Source organism: Polyodon spathula, chromosome 29, assembly GCF_017654505.1.
Source record: "Polyodon spathula isolate WHYD16114869_AA chromosome 29, ASM1765450v1, whole genome shotgun sequence".
Taxonomy (NCBI): Eukaryota; Metazoa; Chordata; class Actinopteri; order Acipenseriformes; family Polyodontidae; genus Polyodon; species Polyodon spathula.
In genome coordinates, this window is record NC_054562.1 from 6,255,943 (window position 1) to 6,274,755 (window position 18,813).

Genomic DNA, 18,813 nt, shown 5'->3' on the forward strand with positions numbered 1-18,813 from the left:
TTCAAACTGTTAAGGAAATATGATAATTACCTACCCCCAAAATGACTAACATGTCTGAATGCAACATATCTGCTCCCGGTACATATTCAATTATTACCCACAGTGCAGCAGCTTTCACATGCACTTCCCACTCTCACAGTCTCAAAGGATTCTTCAGTAAATAAGACAATGTGTTGGTACTACATCAAGCCTGGTACGTCCTTTCATTCCAGTTTTCCAGGAACACCAAATCAATAGCAAAACGATGTCAAACACAGCAAGACGTTGCCTAAAGACCACCTCACATTTAAGACCACTGGATTTCCCCTTTCTGACAGCACTGTAAAGCCACATTCAATAGTGAGGCCACTATCTACAGGCCCAAACATATGAATGACTTGAATGACCTCTCTAATGAGACCAACATGCAACTGCACACTCAACGACCACTTCAAAAAAACTTGAATGCAACAGGCAACTAAAAATGTTTAGAAATGAAAACAGCAAATGAGTGCATCGCATATCAGAAAAGTAAAATAAATGCTTCATCTGTTCAATAAAGTGTTAATTGGTTAACTACATCAGCTGAAACCTTTTAAAAATTAAACAAGGTCATAGGTTAATACTGGTACTTATCCGAATGAATCTGTTTTAGGAACACCCCCTGATCCCAGGTAGTTTGCATACTAGGCCGGTAGGTTCCCATGTGAAGTGTACCTCCAAGGATTTAGCAAGAGGGATGCAGCTAGGGGATTTCAATGAGTGCTGTAAGACAGAATGTCCTACCTCTTATCTTTCAATTCCTTAGATACAGGTAGTACATAGCATGTGTGTTTTTTTGTATCCATTCAGAAAGATAAGACAGTTGTTTATTTGCAGAAAGTGTTACAATGTTTAAGGGAGAATACCAGGTCTATTCATAGTGTAGTGTTATTTTCAGGTATGCAGATAAAAAAAGTGGTACGCAGCACACTGAGCTTGCTCACACATGCCTAAACCACTTCTGCTTGAAAAACATTAAAGTGCCCATTAAAATCTGGTATGTTACCCTGTTTTCAATTGAAAATAGTACGTGAATATTTATCATATGCAACACATTGGATCATGTACATTTTTTTTTTACTTCTGCAACCTTGTGGTGGACGTCCCATTTTATCTTCAGCATGAATTGTTTTTTGTTTATAGAGAAATTGATTGTTTGTTTCCAGTTTGTTATATATCCATATATATAATGGTTTGCAAAAAAAAAAAGTATAATTAATGGTTTGCAAAAAAAAAAAAAAAAAAACGATGTATAATTAATGATAAATGTACCTCTTTGACAATAGTAAAACCCATCACATCACAATTGACTGCACCTACACCAAAATCTCACAGCGTACCACTTTCTAACATTACACGGGGTCACGTTTTGGTACACGTACCACATTGTGACGATGTACGACTTTATAACCCTACAATGGTAGTAATTACACAATACAGGTATATGAGTACATTTGATTTTGCTTGCCTTATTAAAAAAAAAATGACAAGTACAGCTGAACTGAGCTGCATTAAAGAAGCGTGTGATGCATTGCATTGCTATAAGGGTGCGGGGGGTTATGTACAGTTTAGCTGAGAGAAAATGGATAACTACAGATAGCACGCCGTGCTTCAACAATATGAAAAGGCGCGATAGTAATTTAAAAGTTGGAAAATGTGTTTACAGAACAAAGTAAAAAGGGTTTTATTTTATTTCCATAATGACAAAAAAAAAAGCTTGTATATTTATAATTTGACAACGTTTTTGCATTAAAATGAATAGACTTTTTAAAATGTGCCATGACAACCGCGGATGTAATAAACACTCGGCTTTAGAAGTGTATTTAATACATTGTACTTGGCTATAAACGAATCACCGCTGGGATGAGGTAAAGAAAATGTAATTGTTACACACAGAAAAAGTACACACACTACTTGAAAATAAGGATACAGAGTCTCAAAACAACAAAATACGGAGCACGAAACAAATGCACTTGCTAGCTGGAATTGTATGCCATGGAGAATCAATTTTCCACTCTCACCTTGCAGTCCTGTGCTTCACACGCCCCTCGAATTCGGCTAGACCACTTTATCCAGAACGCACCCTGACCTGAAGCACGTACACCCTGAGTTTTCACAAAGATAATTCTGCGCTGCAGTTTGAACAAAGCAACACCGCACAGCTGACTAAATTAGCAACGTGAATTAAATGGCAGGCATGCAGCAAGTGTCACTTCCAATTCACTAACTGCACCTTGCAAAGCAACACTCGCTGGACTGCCACACCTACCACAACATTCCCAAAACTGTAGAGCGCTTACCCAACAGCGTTCGGGGTGTGTGAGAATGTTCCGAAGTGCTGATAAAGGCAGCGTAGAATAACAATTTGAAACTAGATTACAGTAAATTAACGTGTCATTTTGTGTTTTACTCTACAGAACGTGCACAGCAAGACAGCTTGTCTGTTTCGTTACACACTTGTTTTATTTTATTTATATATATGTGTGTGTGTGTGTGTGTGTGTGTGTGTGTGTGTGTCTCCTTTTTTTTCCGGGTAATTGCGTTAAAGATTAGAATAAACCAACCCCGGATGTGATCTAGACTTCTTTTTAAAAAAAAAAAAAAAAAAAGAGAACTGAAGCATTGATCTGCTGTGTCCAGAACAGAATGTTGTCTGTTGGATGATGATGTAATACCAAGTTAAGACTGTGAATTTGGGGTGTTCTGGGAACCTCTGAGAAATGACACCTAAAACAGGGTCCATGGGATAATTATACAGTAGCACCAAAACTACATCCCGCTTCCCGTAAACTCATTTTAACTTGTGTTGACCTTTGTTGTTGATAGAAAACACAAACATTTACAATGTACAAGGGCCACCTGTTTTATATGCAAACATTTAAAAAAAAAAATGTACAGAAACGTGTATTATGTTACATCAGTTTTCTTGTAGGGTGGACGTGTTTTCATAGCACAGTAACACTGAAAAAGAAGAACTAAGCTGTTTAAATATTTGCAGTGTGCAATGTAGTCCTTTTCTGTCAGCGCTATCTATTTAACTGAGACCTCTTAATATTGTTGCATAGTAATATACATAATGGTACACCTACACGGTGATAATAATACCACACAGATGCTACACGTTTGTACTAAGCTATTATAAGTTGTTTATGGCAAACAGGTGGAAACATTTGGAAACATTATATATATATATATATATATATATATATATATATATATATATATATATATATATATATATATATATATATATATATATATAGTATATATATATCACACTCTGTGTAAACACATTTTGTCCTGACAGGGACTTTACTGGCTAGGTAATCATTGGAGTATCCTGTAAAAATCTGCCTTCTAGAAGAAATTTCAGTCACAAGTCAGCAAGTTCTAGATTGGCCGGTATTCCATGTTCTGTGCACGAAAAAAAAATAAAATAAAAAAAAAAAAACACAGTATTCCTTTATGATTAGAGTGGCACTGCAATGGCAATGCAAGGGCGGCCCTAGATCTGCTATAATAGTATGGGCAAATGGTACAATAATAGCATCCTATAAATGATGTTATTCTTTAATATATAAAAGATGCATGTCCCCGTTCTTGTTAAAAGTCACAATGGGCTGATATTTGGTGCTTAGTTGGCAGGTGCTTCTTGATTATAATTTGTTGCAGCATTATGAATTTGAATACTGACTGTACAACACCATGCTATTTAAATAGATACAGTATGACTATACAGTATACAGGCATTTTTAGCAACTGCACCCTAACTGTATCTTTACACAATCTCTTCTTATTCCCATTTCAGGTGTTCATTGACTTTTAATTAAATAAAATAAAATAAAATAAAAAAACAAGTAAAGGCATGTCCTCCCTTGATTCGTTCTGGTCGTGTTTTCATGAGAACTGGGTCAAAGCTAAATCGCGTGATTTCCTGGGTTTTTTTTGTTTTGTTTTTCCTTTTCCTGTGTGCAATTGTGACACATTTCTCTTTGAACTCCTTTCAGCTGATTGGCTCATCACAAGACTGGACAGTAGCTTTCAGATATATCTTCTTAGTCCCTTGGCTTTTTTTTTACGATGATTTAAATCATTGTGAATTGTTCTTATTCAGGTGTTCTGACCCAAGTTCTGGAGCTCCTCTTCAGTTGTGGTTCCCTGCCATAGACATGTTACACAGGCTAGATAAGCCAAATTGTCTTATTGGTAAACACCGGCACCACCTAGTGCACAGCAGAGTATTGCAGCAAAACAAAGGAAACTTGATCAAAAGTAACATAGCACTAAGTGGCACTGGCTCTTATTCTATATCAACGGCAGGCAACCGAAGAGCAGTTCCTGAACTCAGGTAAAAGCACCTTAAAACATACACCATAAACAGTTATTTATTTCTTTTACTGTCATATGAACCACTTAAAATGACTGCAAACATCACTGGGACAGGGATCGATATTCACAAGGCTGGTGTGCATCTCAGGCATTCTTTCTGTGCACTACACCATAAGAGAGACCTGATTGGCTGTCCGGTTTGTTTATATTCTCTAAAGGTAGCAGTGCTGACAAAAAAAATTCTGCTTTGTTATTTTTAAGCACCTGTTCAGGATTAGGATAGCAGGCTGATTGGAAGAAGAAGAAGAAAAAAAAAAACAGGCTACTGCACAGGAAATAATACGCAGTCGTAAAGACTCGATCGTGAGATCTCTTCTTGTAGAAATGTCACCTATTGCAGGTGTCGTTTCCTGTGGTTTTCTGTTTTTTCAAGTTGTTATAAAAAGACGCTCGCTTATTAAGTTTCCATTCTGTCGACTCCGTCCGCCAATTCCACCCACTCGATTCTGCAACAACATTAACCTGCATATTAAAAACGTGCCTGTCGGATCGCTCGCACACGTGTGTCAGTCATTGTGCCACAGTGACGTTGCTCATCCGCAGTGACAGCTGCCTCACTACCCTTTAACTAGGGCCCAGAATGACGTGATTACAAAAAAGAATCCATTACCAACATGCATGAAAAACAAATGAAATAAAAACTTTAAACAGACCTATATAACAAACTTGGGGGCTAAAACGACAAACACAGATATCAGGTGCTTTCGTGTTCAAAACAGCATAATTACGTATCGATGAAAACGTAGTGGCAATAAAATCTGTAGAACAATAGTCCAAACACGAGCACAGAATGGCAGGCCTACTAAATATTATGAAGAGCACAGGGGTTACACTTATCAGCTGGACTTTTCGTGTATGCATATAACGAGGGATGAAATGCATTATATTTTGCGGCAAAGCAACGTGTAAAAGAATCCATACTTGACAACATTTAAACTGTTCAGCGGGAGGCTCGTCTCCGGGGTGGGTCATATGCATCATACACATGGGAGGTGTCACACCCAAAAAACAATCCTCGCAAACCTGATGACGAACCAGCCTTTATTTCTTCACGAAGAGTTTTTTTTTTAAATTCTTTTTAAGGTGTTTTTTTTTTTTTTTTTTTTTTTTTCCAGGAGATTGTAAATAATTTTCCTACTGCGGTTAACAATTGGAAATCACCGTGTCATTAAGCTGCCCCTGAGATTAAGATCTAAAAGATACCGGGTCTGCTTGGTAGCATTGCACGGATCTCTCGTAAAGATAAGGAGAGTTTCACAGCTTTTCTGCCACATGCAGATCTGGGATATGGCACGTTAAAACTTTTTTTTTTTTTTTTTTTTTTAAAACCCATGACAAGCAATTTAATGAAAGCATGTTGGGCTGTTCTGTTTTTAGCGCATGCGAATGCAATTTGAGTTTTTCTTTGTGCCTGTGTGTGTTTCAAGTCTTTGTAAGGGCTTTTGCACTGTTCTTCAGTTCTAATTGACGGTTGCAGACACGTTTGATGTAGGCTAGGCCAGGCAAAGTGCCTTTATGTTAATAAGCGCCAGGACACTCCAGGGCAGTGGTTTTGAACCTGTGGTGTGCAGGGACTTGACAGGCTTGTAACTGGTACACACCGGCAGTTGTTCTTTATGACAGTACTTCCCTTAGTAGCATTATCCTACCAATCTTTTTATACCATGCTTTGGTGAATCTAGCCTATGATATACAGTTTGTCTCTAGTAAGAATCTTGAAATTAAGAGGATCTCCTGAACTCAGGTGAAAACACTGACATGCTAAGAAAGACTAAAACAGCTATAAATACTGCTAGCATGACTTTCCAGGATTCGCTGTTGGGAAGTCCTATCGAATACTGTCAGTGATTCCACCTGTCTGTCAATCTACTGTATCTTAAATGATGTAGTTCACTAGGACTAGGCAACAGTGCCCTTAATCTGAGGCAACAAATGCCCTTGCCCAACGATGAAGAATGTAGTCTACTACATTAGTCTGCGCTGCTATCCAACAGGACGCTGCTGTAGGGTTCATGTATGGCAGTGTTGTTGTGGGTTTCCGTAAACTGTTACAAACAGTGCAGTAATGTAACATGTAATGTTGCTTCACTGTGGTTGAACTTGTACGGTATTTTTCATATGGGTCATAGTACATAAAAAACGAACACAATGCACTAGAGCTTTCTCCTTATTCTCAGAGCAGAATTCACTCGCTCAGACGTGTGCTCTGTCGAGACAACCCCCTTTCATTGCCTCCTGGGCTTTGCTTTATTAGAAAGGGGGGGCTTGGCAGTTTGTTTTGACAGTCTTCAGCCCACTTGCATATGAACTAGCTTTAGATTCTTACGGAGGATTTTCATGCTACATATTGTTATATATCTGTATTATGTTTGAAACTGTCCCACAATAATGCTGTTTTTATTATTATTATTATTATTATTATTATTATTATTATTATTATTATTACATGCAATGGTATGGTATCTTTTTTTTGGAGCCTGCTTTTCCTTTCACTTCTGCTTAAGCCTAACTTTCTGCAGTGTTTACACAGTATTTAGTGAGTCTAATTGCAAAACCATTTTTCGGAATATCTGCAAAATACAGTACTTTCTGTACAATGTGTCTGTGTAGCTCTTCTCATCCTGTGTTTATTTTATATGAGCAATATTTGTGTCGTAACAACACACGTTTTCTTAACTCCCCCTGTCAGATTTTCAGATACTGTAGCGTGTGTGAGATTTCATGATCCATTGGTTTTAAACACTAGGAGTGTTTTTTGGAGTGGGTTTGTAAGGTACATAAAACCCTACAGCAAAATAGTGGACCCCATAGTGCATTTGGTCAGAACTGACATCATACTTCCTTATTAATACATGCTGCTGCATTACTGATAAATGACTCCATGTATGGGGAGTGGGGTAATGGGGTTTTGGACACCTATGAAGCATGTTATTTTTTTTATAGATGTTCCTCGGGGTCAGAAGGACAAGCCATTTCTGACTTCAGTGCTACTTCCACACTAATTCTTTATATAATTAAAATCACTACATAGTTCTTTAATGTTACAACATTTGAAACCAAGTTGTCACTGAGCACATGTATAAACGTACAGCATAGCAGAGACAACAGGTTTTGGTTAAAGCAATAGTTACTACAAGCTAGTAAAACAGTGAAGTGAATCTGACATTAACCTTTTCTCTGCTCCCATGCTGGGTTATGAAAAAACAAACAAACAAACATGGTAGTATAGGATTGACAGGAGAATGAATTTTAAAATTTCCGAAATTTTGTTTGATGGCTTAAATAAAAATAAACCAGAGTGGTCTAAAGCCCTGGCTTCTTAACCACTGCCTATATAATTACAGGTACTGCATCTGACAACAGGAAAAGGTCCCGTCGCTGCTTTTCAAGACGGTGCATTTGGTGCCTACAGCAAATCAACACACCCCTGCGTGGGGAGGGTGTGAGGGACTAGCTTTAGGGTTAGGGTTGGTATTGCTTTTTAGAGTCTGCTGAATGCCAGCTTGATGAGCAAAGCTCCGAACATTAAAGCAGGGTTGTAGAAAAGGGCAGCCCCAGCGTTATGACTGGCACTCTTTCCTTTGTGGGGTCCGTTGCAGTCTTCTGTGAAGCAGCAGTCCATCTTCATGCCAGAGTTGCTGTTGTGGGCTTTGTCACAGAAGGCCTTGTAAGTACAGGACTTCATGACTGTGTCTGAAATGAGGGGAGAGACAAAGCACTAGATGTACAGTATGCAGTGTAGAGGTCACATCCTTCAATGTCCCTAATGTACAAGTGCAGTATGATTGATGACCAGGACCTATATCTGCTGTATCTACTGAACAGTATAAAATAAGAAATGCCAAGGAATAGTTTTATAACAGATGTCATACAACAAACAGGCTGTTAGTATCATGGCAAAGTATATTAAAATTACTGATTTTACACTATGATGAATAATATGTGTTCAAGATGCATGTAGATATGTAACTGTGACACATGCAGACACATCCATATATTCCAGCAATCTGACACACCCAATAATTTCTGCTAAGTAATGTTTAAACCAAGTTACAGCACCATTTAATAAACGACTTTCCAGAAATGTATATGTGACATGCATGCACATGGACGACTGCCTTGTCTATATACCCTTAACCAGGGATTTTATCCCTGCATGAAATATCACTTTGTATATCATTTTCAGTTTAACTCTAAGTTAATATGGTGGCTTTTCAAAACCTTTTTTCTATGTAATATGTCTTCCATCCGCATTAGGACAGTGTTGCCAGGGGGGTTGCAATCTGGCGTACCAGCAGCACCTAGACAGCAGTTGAAGAGCCCTTTTGTTGTTTTGTCAATTTGAAAGTTCCAAGCTCCTAGCGGGGGTAATCTCAGTGCTCATGGGAGTTTCTTCTCACTGTGTTCTGTGTCAGCAGATTCTGGTGGTTTGCTCGGGGGATGGCCTGATGATTCAGGGGCTGTTTCAGTTCCTACCCTTGTCATGCTGAATCACTGTTTCCTATTAATTCTTTTTAGTGGGAATGAGATGTGGTGTATGTTATTAAAAGGGCTGCTGTGGTGGCATAAAAACTTTGACTAATCTACAGTCTTTACCAGATAGGCCTTGTCTCTCGTCCAAAACAATAATAAAGCCTTACAGCTTCTTCTCTGGAAGTTTTCATTTTGTATACGTTGCAACACTTATTTATATATAGAAAAACAAACGTACATCTTGCACTGAAATGATTACGATGAGAAATCATGTCGTTTTGTCCTCTACTGAGCCACAAATGCCACCTCAGCCCTTCGTTTTGCACAGAGGTTCTGCATCCAACTACTTTGCTTAACTTTTCAGGCTCCTAAGAGCTTGCAACATGAAATGCAATTTCATAAATGACCACCAGGGTTCGGGGTCTTAACCCATTGGGTGCTACTGTAAGGACTAGAATGAGACTGACACGTGTAACTGGGCGAAAGGAGAAGCGGATTGTTGTAAAAGGAGCAGGCTTGAGAACACTGCAGTTAGTGTCGGTTGTTCTGTTCACAGTTGCTCGCAGCTATCACATTCGAATCCAGATTGGGGAAGGTTATGCAGCGGAGTGCTGGGAAGCCTTACCGGACGAGGTAACATGCAATGTGAAAAAGGAGCTGATAGTCGGCAGTATTTTAGATCCACGGTTTTCCCTGATTTTAGAATGATCATTATTGATTCTGCTTTGAAATATTGCTTGTTCTTTGGTATGCATCAGGTTATATAAATCTGCACACTTTCCAATTTGATCCTTTACCTCAGGGCTGTCCAATGCATCTTGATTCATACTGAGCTCCACAATATGGCTACTGAAGCCAGGTCTTAGTGTACTATTATGGCAGCTTTGCAGTAAACTTTTTTTTGTTCTTCTTCTCCATATGGTTAAACACTCTCTAGGTTGGACAGCTCTGAATTAGTTATTACTGAAACCGCTTAGCGTTCAGTTGGCTTGTGTTTCTAATGTGTTACAGGGCTTGGTGCAATCGAGAATGTGTTTTGCGCTGCAGCTTGACCCCACCGCATGTCTGATTCCCCCAGACCCCGGCACTTACTTGTTCCCGTGATGGTGGAGCAGGCGTCTGCGTACTGGGGGCAGCTCTGCGATCCTTGCCGATTGCATTCTTCCTCGTTGGCTGACACGCAGGTATGGCATTTCAAGCCCTCGCCTTTGCACACGGAACAAGAAAAGACAGCTGATTTGACACTAAGCCGTGCTGGTAACAGGAGGGTTTCACGCATGGGAAAGGAGGTTCTTAATTCCGTGGCGACTGTCGCGTTTCTTTTGTCCTCGGGTCTTCCTGATGGGGAAAACTAGGGAAGGAAATAAACTACAACTCGTCTAATTTAACCCATTGCTGTAGTGACTGGGCATTTAGGGCAGTTTAAGACAGGTGAATGCTAATCCAAGGTGCCTCTATCACCTTCTGTTTTTTTTTTTACAGGTGATCTTGCTTGGTTTAGTTGATTGTAATGGCTTTCTAGTGCTACATGTTGGTTGCAAGGTTCAATTAAGAGAATTCCTACACACAAAAAGGGCAGGATTCCAGGAGGGTGTCTTGATAACAGATGGTACTCAAAATTTGTCTGTACATCAGTTTGTACCAGTCTTGAATCTATAAAAGATCCCAATTAATTACAGTACATTATATTTCGCCTCTGAGGTTAGTTACAGCTGGGTTACGCCCTCTTATACATTTGCAGTGTGTCCTGAAATCATACAAATTCAGCTTGAACTATTTTTTCTTACTATTTAAATTGTATTCGGTTGGTACCTAAAGAAAATGAAATGTGGGTTACTTATTTTTTTTTTTCAGGATACCCCTCATTTTAACTATTATAATACATGACTGCTTCACCCTTAACTACAAAACACAAGTGTTACATTTAGAAATGATAAAATACTTTAAATGAAATGACAGATATTTAAAAAAGTTGGTAATTAAATAATTGGTCATTATTTTAACATTAAATAATAATAATAATAATAATAATAATAATAATAATAATAATATAATATATATTATTATTATTATTATTATTATTATTATTATTATTATTATTATTATTATTATGTGGTCTTGCATGTCTTGAAACTTGCACTAACCCTGCACCCAGTCCTGGGTTTCAGAACTACCTTTAATTAACTATATTATTAAAATGTTCAGGAGCCAGGAGTTTGATTTTAAATAAAGTGTTCCTCCCTTATACCTGCGGGAATGACTCCTAGTAAATTTCCTAGGAATCCGATTTGTTTAAAACTCCTGACACCTACAGTAGTGAATTCAACAAAGTACCTAAAACAGTGCGGTTGAGAAACTCTGTACTGGGAACAGGGCTGGTACGGGACCCTGGTGTTGGTATGAATAAAATACAACCGTGCAAGACGATGTCAAAAACAGGCCTGCTGTATTTATTCTTGTTCAGAGCACCCTCGTCTTTCCCCCCTGATTCACATACAGTCAGTACTCACTCTGAATAGCTGAAGAGGCCAGGACAAGCAAAGCCAGGAGGGTCCGCATGGTGATGGTATATCTGGTAGAGCAGCGCTGCTAAGACTGGGGGAAAGAAGCAGTTGTCTTGTTGTATTAAGGTCTTATTACTAATCTACTTCCATGGTGCGGATCAAACGTCTGTAGATAATGTACTTAGGAGGCTGTATTAATGACCAGGGTATGGAACAGCAGTATGGCATTGAAGATGACTGCAGTGTTTCGTAAGTGTTTTTAAACTGTGTTGAAACAAGTATTGGAAGGTAGTTTGCCTGTGGTGCAACTGCACATAGAAGGTGGGGATTTTGCCTGCATGTGCCAAAAATGGAATTTGTTTTACCTTTAGTGGAACTACAATAAAGTATATTTGCAGAAACGAAGTGGTCCTTTGCTATGTTCTTATTTTTTGCATCGAATCCTATGATCATTTAAAGGTCATATGTTACTTGCATCCATCTTTAAACGACCTCAGTATGTCTAGCTTTAGCATGAGAGATGAGAAGTAAGAAAAGATTATATTGTTTAAAGAGCCCATCTTACAGACCTTGTCATTGCTGTCAAATTGCAGACTCCTCCTTTCACAGTTCAGATCAGAACTAGGTTCCCTCTGACCTACATACCTGTAAGGGCCCTCTTTACAAGACTTCGAGTAAAATAAAATATAGCGTTACACTTCCCCAGGTGTTGCTACAACTGTTTAAATAGCATACCTGTAATTGTGTTTCATTTTAAACATCCTGACAATTTTTAACACTTATAAACTTTAAAGTAGAAACTAAATTAACTAAATGTAACCCACAAAATAAACAATCTCTCACCCTTTTGTTCATTTTGTGATTTTCTTTAGGTTTAAAATATTTACTGTAGTTTGACTGCTGTTTTTAAAAACTTATTTTTACTGCATAGTTACACATTCATTAAAAAGCATTACACTAAACTCTGCTTCAAAGCTCTTTTCTAAATGGCCGCTCTAGTACACCGATAGTGTAAGGCAGGGGTCTCCAAACCTGGTCCTGGTGAGCTACTGTGGCTGCTGATTTTTGTTTCAACCAATCTCTCAGTTACTTAATTTTACCAATTATTAGCTTAATTAGTCAAGATTAACAGGTGTTCCAGATTTTTAGCCACTGATGATGCAGACATCTATAAAACCTGCTGGATAGGGGCTCTCCAGGACCAGGGTTGGAGACCCCTGCTGTAAGGATTATTGCTCACACTGTCAAACAGTATGTGTACAGAGCAAAAAAGCATGAGGATTCGTTATGTGATTTAGAGGACAGCTCTCAAACCCAGTGCACTAGAGTGGAGAGAATGAAACAGAGTTTAAAGTTATGTGTAGAAAGTTGTCAGGATGTTAATAATGAAAATAAAAAACTACAAGTACGTTATCTAAACAGTCGTAAAACTGAACAGGCAAATACTATCTGGCAGAACAAAAGACACATCAAACAAAAAACTGACCAGCACTTCAAAGACAGTGACAATCGTGATCATTTTATTCAGGCAATGAGATAGGAGGAAAAAATATATATTAGTAAACATTATAATTTCATTACATCTGTGTAAGTTTAACTCTACAAATATGTATGGCATTAAAAAGGGGGGAGCTGTTTGCACTTAAAACATACGCAGAGATATGGCGGCAGTGGATAGAAATAATACAAAATAATATGTCTCATAAAAGACTGATTAGTTGCTTCTCTTTGTTAAATAAGATTTATGAACCATAACATTTACATTTGGCACAAATATACAGCAATGTCTGTTGGCACTTGACAGCAATAGCGATGGCACAGTCAGGCGAATGGAGTTTGTAACAGGATTATTTATCCAATATGCTGGTAGAGTTAGCATACACTCCTGTAGCTGAACTGTGTTTCTCGTCCCTCCCTGGCACAAACCAAACCACTTGGCAAATATACACAGCGGGGCCGCGTGAAGGATGGAGCTTCAAGCTGCAGAGTCCCACAATCCTCTTCAAATTCACAATGAAGCAGAACTCCTCTGTGTCTCCGACACATTCTCCCACCGTTTAACATCTCAAATAAAATTTATCAACAGAACCCCTATCGACCTGAAGAAGTTACTGAAATCCACGACAAAGTCTAACTTGGATTTCCCAAAATGGTATTTTTATTATACAGTTAACATTTCACATAAAACCCCCCTATGATATTTCATCACTGTATGGGAACTTTGTCAATAAGCAACTTTCTAAAATGCTTTTTTTTTAAAATCTCGAATACCCGCGTAAAGTCTTATGAGGAAGCGTATTATCTTGGTGTTGCTGTTACTTAGTTCCTAGAGTCATTTTTTCATTAAATGTTTAGAAAAATTTCTACATTTTATATACGTACACTGTGTGTTGCTTATTAGTGGTGAAGAAATAAAATGTTGTATATTTGTTCACTTTCATTTAATTACTATAGTTAAATACACAGATATTTATTCATACTTTTCCTCAGCATGGTTTGGTCTAAAAGGTGTTTTCTTATATACATCTGAAGAGATGAGTCTTAAATAGATGTGCACTTTTTTTTCATACTGTCTCGCAGATGTATGTAAAGAGTATGCTGTGTCCTGTTCTGATGGGCTTAAACAAGCATGGTACCTAACTACGGCCTTGCGAAGGGAAAAAATCTACAAAGCGCTACTCAGACCTGATATTGTATAAGTAAAAAGCCAGAAAGGATAGATCATTTTCTTCCTGTTGTAAATGTTCTATATAAATAAATCACAAAACCTTAGGTGTATGATCAACAGCTTTCGTACCTTGCAGGTGGCCGTATCTGTGCTGCAGTTTAAATGGTTAACATTAAGAGCTCTTCACTGTGTGAGCACCAAAGAGACAAGCCTCCACTGTGAATACAATAATAAGCCTGCCTTTAACAGTGGAGCAGGAAACATATCTTACAAGCAAATGAATGCAGCTCCTGACTCTTAAGGAAGGCTCAGCTTTGCCACGCACCTGGAGAGCTTGTTTATTTGATTGGAACTCAAATTGAATTTAGTTCACAGGTCTGCGACGGATGGTCAAACGGAACCAGAATTATTTGCATGGTTCCTTTTAAAAGTTTTAACCAAGACTTAGTTATGTTTAGCATGTATGCATGCATGCTTAAGAAACTACACACTTTAGAATAGAACAAATCACTGCTCACTTCCCCATCCAAAGAGAAACTGGTAAAAACCAACACCAAACAGGCACTCCACGTTGGAAGAAGACTGTACCACTGCTATATTTCATGAACTGCACAGGGAATCAATTCTGTAACATACAACATTTCACAGACAATATCGACCTTCTATTTACATTATATAGATTTAAACATTGGCAGTAGAGGAAAAAAAAAAAAACCTGTTGCTTTTCAGCTAGACTGTAGCAGCAAAGGGGTTTTCAGTAAACAATTGTGATCAAGCCTTCACTCTTAAGAGAGGGGCCATGTACTGGATTTCAATGGGATACTGGTTCCAGCTTACACTCTGAATTCCGCTCAGGGCTCCCTGAAGGTATGCAGATTGCAGATGCAGATTGCAGTATACTTGCAAATAGATTTCCAGAACCCTTCTGTGCTTGATCTGTACCCTGAGTCATTTTGGAGATTCAAGTTCCTCCACTGGGGTGACAGCCAGTACATTTCCACTTGGAGAAATACTTTGTTTTGTAAGGTAGTTCCCTGTAGTTGTTGATGTGCATAGTTATCATGCATCCTTTGTTATTATTATTATTATTATTTTCAAACTATTTCTTTCTTTAAATTTGTGATATATGTTAAGTATCTACAGCAACCAAAAAAAAAAAAAAAAACAATTAAAATTGTACAACATATAAGGCTTGTGGTACGGTATACATGGCATACCATCTTTTAAATTTCTTCTTTTATTTCAATACTGTCCTTTCATGTGTTTGAGGCAAAAAAAAAAAAAAAAAAAAAAGAGTGCATTTTTGTCCCTCTTAGGCAATAAGGGAAATTGCAGAAAAAATATAAAACAACCAAAGGGAGCCCCAGTTGTTTTTGCATATGAACACTGGCATCCACTACAGTGAACCACTTAACATGTTTGCTAGTCTTTCTGGTTGATCTGGTGTGCAGCAGGCATCTATATAGGGAAGTGCAGCTTCTATCCAGCCTGGAAATCACACTGGGGATACAGCTTGTTCCACTGTTCTTTCAAGGTCTAGTCCTGCCAGGAAATTTGTAGGAGTATATTCAAATGGGACAGAAACTGCGTGGAAGCGATTCTGCAGCTGGGGTTCGCTCTTCGTTTTTGGCTTTAAGTCCAAGTGGATGTGAACCAGCTAACAGGGTCTGAATGCATTCTACAGGGCGTGGTCTCTGCTAGGTAAGGCAGGTACTAATAGTTGTTGCGTGCGCAGTGTTCAATACGGGCGAGGGGGTTGGGGTGGGGTGGGAGTTACTGTACTGAAAAGATTCAGTCACTTCTTCCAAGTTTGGCTATGAGCTCATCACAGATCTTGGTGAGCTCTTCAATTTCTTGATTCTGTAGAAAAATAATTATATATAGCATCAGAATCAAACCCCCTGTAGCATATAGACATAGAGCATTGATTTCAGGGGAACTAGTCAATGCTTTACAATAAATTCTTAGGATTTAGTAACATTATAAGTTATGCTGCTCACAATCTTTTGGATCTTTTTTTATGTTAATTCAGGATGAATGTTGCAATATAATATTGCTGTAGGTCCCACCTGTCTGCATGCTGCAACACAACTATAACTCTATAAAGAAGTATGAAGATCCAGGAGGTAGATGCAACTTTATCAATTGCATTATCTTTGGAATATCTGCATATTCCAAATGGAAGTAACATAAGATCTTTGACAGAAGGAAAAGGGTGCGTGGTGGGGTGGCTAGTGCAACTAAGAGGAGAACTTTAAATCTTTCGTTAGCCCAGAGAAGTCACTGTGCACTGAAAGCACTTAGCTTTAGTATCCGTGTCTGGCCTCTCTGTACGGTGGCTTCCCACTGCTAATCCCAAGCTCAGTCACACACTGTCTCGCCTTGGGCACCAGTGAGTCATTGAGTTTGCCTGGGCTTCTGTCCCACCCAGCTGTGAAACCAGACCTCCACCTCATTAGGATTCGATTGATAACTAACGCAACGCTAGGGTTTTCTTTCAATGAAGAACCTAAGTCAACTCCAAACAACTAATAAGGTGAGTAATTAAGTCCAGTATTTTGTAAACCCTACTCTTATCCAAGCAGACTCTCTGGTCACATTTCATATTGTGAGCAGCATTGTCATATATGCCCTGATCAGCCCTCTTATCTTTGGTACATGCAGTACAGAACTAATTCTACTATCCAAACCCTTCCTGGTCCGAAGTTGATTTTAGAATAATTGTAACTAACAGACTTAATGAGTGTAGCTGCAGTTAACTACTGGCCCTCTCTTCACTGTAATTAAACTGCAGTGGTTTTAGTTGTAGACCCCGCTGTCACTCTGGCAGTGTTACTGTACCTTCTGTTGAAGTGCTCTCTCCAAGGAATCCACCTTCATTTGCTCTTTCCTTAGACTGGCGTGAAAGGCTGCAGCTTCTGAATTGGCTTTGGAGCGGACCTGTGCAATGTCTTCATTTGCCCTGTGCAAAAGAGAAACGCGTGTTCAATGCCGAACTACAACTATAGTTTGTAGGACTGGTGGTCAAAACTCAGCAATGCAACAGTACTAAAAAGCAAGCCTTCTTAACAGGCCAGTTTGTTTGTATACCCCAAAAATAATGCCCCTCTGGACTCTACTTGCTGCTACATTACTTGCAGCTGTAGAATGTTATACATTACATTTTCAAACAGATGTTCACCTTTTGGAAACACTGGAACACCATTTTCAATTTAAAGGGACTCTATGCAATCTTGTCCAAATCTTACCTATTTGACATCCTATTATGTGTGTTTTTATAGGATTTTCCATTGCTGTTTCTGCTTGCATCATTATTTGCCTTGTTGCTAGCAAATTGCTTCACAAGCCAACTCAAGGCTGATTGTAAGGTGGGGAAGCATATTCGGGTTACACTGTGTACTGAAGCCCATAGCTGAAGCATGTGCAACACTAATATGCCTCCTGACTTCACTTCCTCACAATCATATTCTTGAGTCTTTTCAAAAGGAATTTATGCTGGGACAGAGCACTGTATGGCAAATAATTATCTAAGCTTAATTCAAAATTATACAAAGACACGTAATAGGACATCAAATATCCCAGTCAGTCACAACTGATTTTTTTTTTAAATGTTCAAGCAGTTAGTATGAAGTCTATGGGGTTTGAGAAGCTGCCTTGCCAAAACCATGCATTATAAAACTAGAGATACATAGATAGGAAATGTAATGTAGTACAATTACTGTATGCACACAGTGACTGAAGGGGACATTAGAAAAAAATGTTGATGATATCAAGTGTGCCTTTTAACAAGGAACCACTGCTGTGAATATGTAAAAGCTATTTTAAACCTGTATGTGTGACACAACCCCTTCAGGTACAGGTGAAATGAACACACTTGTCTAGTTTCTCCTCGGCGTGAATCTTGAGAGTCTGGTAGCGCTGCTCCTCCTGCTTCACCCTGGCCAGGTACTCCTGGGCACATCTCTTTAGAACCTCTTCATTCTGGAGGAACGGAACACCAGAGGAACAAGATCAGCACAAGCACCCAAGCATGTAAAAGTACCGGCTTTAAACCCGAGCTTCGGTCTCAGACACAGTCGCGTTCCTCAAAGCCTTTCAGCCAGGAGCACAATTGTATTTGTAGAATAAGGTCGTAAATTTCAACACAGTACTTCATATTTATCAAAAGGCAGAAAAGCAGAGATTGTATTGCGAGCACGGGGCAGTAGATTGCATGGACTTTAGTTTCTCCTTTATATCATCATTGCAATACCGCACAATATGTCACCTGCTGTCAGGTAACCACAGTTTTCTAAATGTGGTCCCGTGGTTAAAGAAAAGGGCTTGTAACCAAGAGGTCCGTGGTTCAAATCCCAGCTTAGTCATTGACTCATTGTGAGACCCCTAGCAAGTCACTGAACCTCCTTGTGCTGCGTCTCTTGGGTGAGATGTTCTTGTAAGTGACTCTGCAGCTGATGCACAGTTCACACACCCTAGCCTTGTATCTTGTAAAGCGCTTTGTGATGGTGGTCCACTATGAAAGGCACTATATAAAGATTATTATTATGTTTGTGTACTCTATGCTGTGTTAAGTACAGTAATACTGAACTAAAACAGACAATGTTAATGTATTAAAAGATAACCTAATTGAAGTTTTATAATGCCATGCTTTCTGGACCACCTAATTAAATGTCCACTTTAAAAGTTTCAGCTTGTCTTCAAAATAAACAAAAAAAAATGTTGGAATTAATATCATTCAAGATGAAAAACACAAACGTG

At 38.7% G+C, this 18,813-nt stretch overlaps 3 protein-coding genes across 7 annotated transcripts in view; all 3 read right to left on the bottom strand.

Moving 5' to 3' along the window:
* The window catches only part of LOC121302324 (pleckstrin homology domain-containing family A member 2-like), a 30,410-nt gene extending 27,884 nt beyond the window's left edge, over window positions 1–2,526 (bottom strand). For 2 of the 3 annotated variants that reach the window (XM_041232207.1, XM_041232209.1), the window contains exon 1: window positions 2,043–2,307. The gene's annotated coding sequence lies outside the window, so the exon portion shown is untranslated. The other variant, XM_041232210.1, reaches the window with a different exon arrangement.
* A 4,828-nt stretch (window positions 2,527–7,354) lies between these two features.
* LOC121302333 (activin receptor type-1C-like) lies at window positions 7,355–11,624 on the bottom strand. Its single transcript, XM_041232234.1, has 3 exons — window positions 11,394–11,624; window positions 9,976–10,089; window positions 7,355–8,103 (listed from the first exon to the last, which is right to left on the bottom strand). The coding sequence occupies exons 1-3, from the start codon at window positions 11,440–11,442 to the stop codon at window positions 7,892–7,894; spliced, it is 375 nt and encodes a 124-aa protein (XP_041088168.1). The 5' UTR covers window positions 11,443–11,624; the 3' UTR covers window positions 7,355–7,891.
* Window positions 11,625–12,890: 1,266 nt separating this feature from the next.
* LOC121302332 (transforming acidic coiled-coil-containing protein 1-like) overlaps window positions 12,891–18,813 on the bottom strand; it is a 39,483-nt gene continuing 33,560 nt past the window's right edge. For all 3 annotated transcript variants that reach the window (XM_041232233.1, XM_041232231.1, XM_041232230.1), the window contains 3 exons: window positions 17,930–18,036; window positions 16,897–17,017; window positions 12,891–15,915 (listed from right to left, as the gene is read on the bottom strand). In XM_041232233.1, coding sequence (XP_041088167.1) covers window positions 15,847–15,915; window positions 16,897–17,017; window positions 17,930–18,036 — 297 coding nt within the window. In that variant the 3' untranslated portion in view covers window positions 12,891–15,846. The remainder of the gene's footprint in view (window positions 15,916–16,896; window positions 17,018–17,929; window positions 18,037–18,813) is intronic.

Excerpts from the sequence above, each read along its gene's own strand:
- LOC121302333 (XM_041232234.1), bottom strand. The coding sequence starts at position 11,442 with ATGCGGACCCTCCTGGCTTTGCTTGTCCTGGCCTCTTCAGCTATTCAG. Across the intron at positions 10,090-11,393 it reads GGCCTCTTCAGCTATTCAGA|GCGAGGGCTTGAAATGCCAT; the intron begins GTGAGTACTGAC and ends CCGTGTGCAAAG. Across the intron at positions 8,104-9,975 it reads CTCCACCATCACGGGAACAA|ACACAGTCATGAAGTCCTGT; the intron begins GTAAGTGCCGGG and ends CCCTCATTTCAG.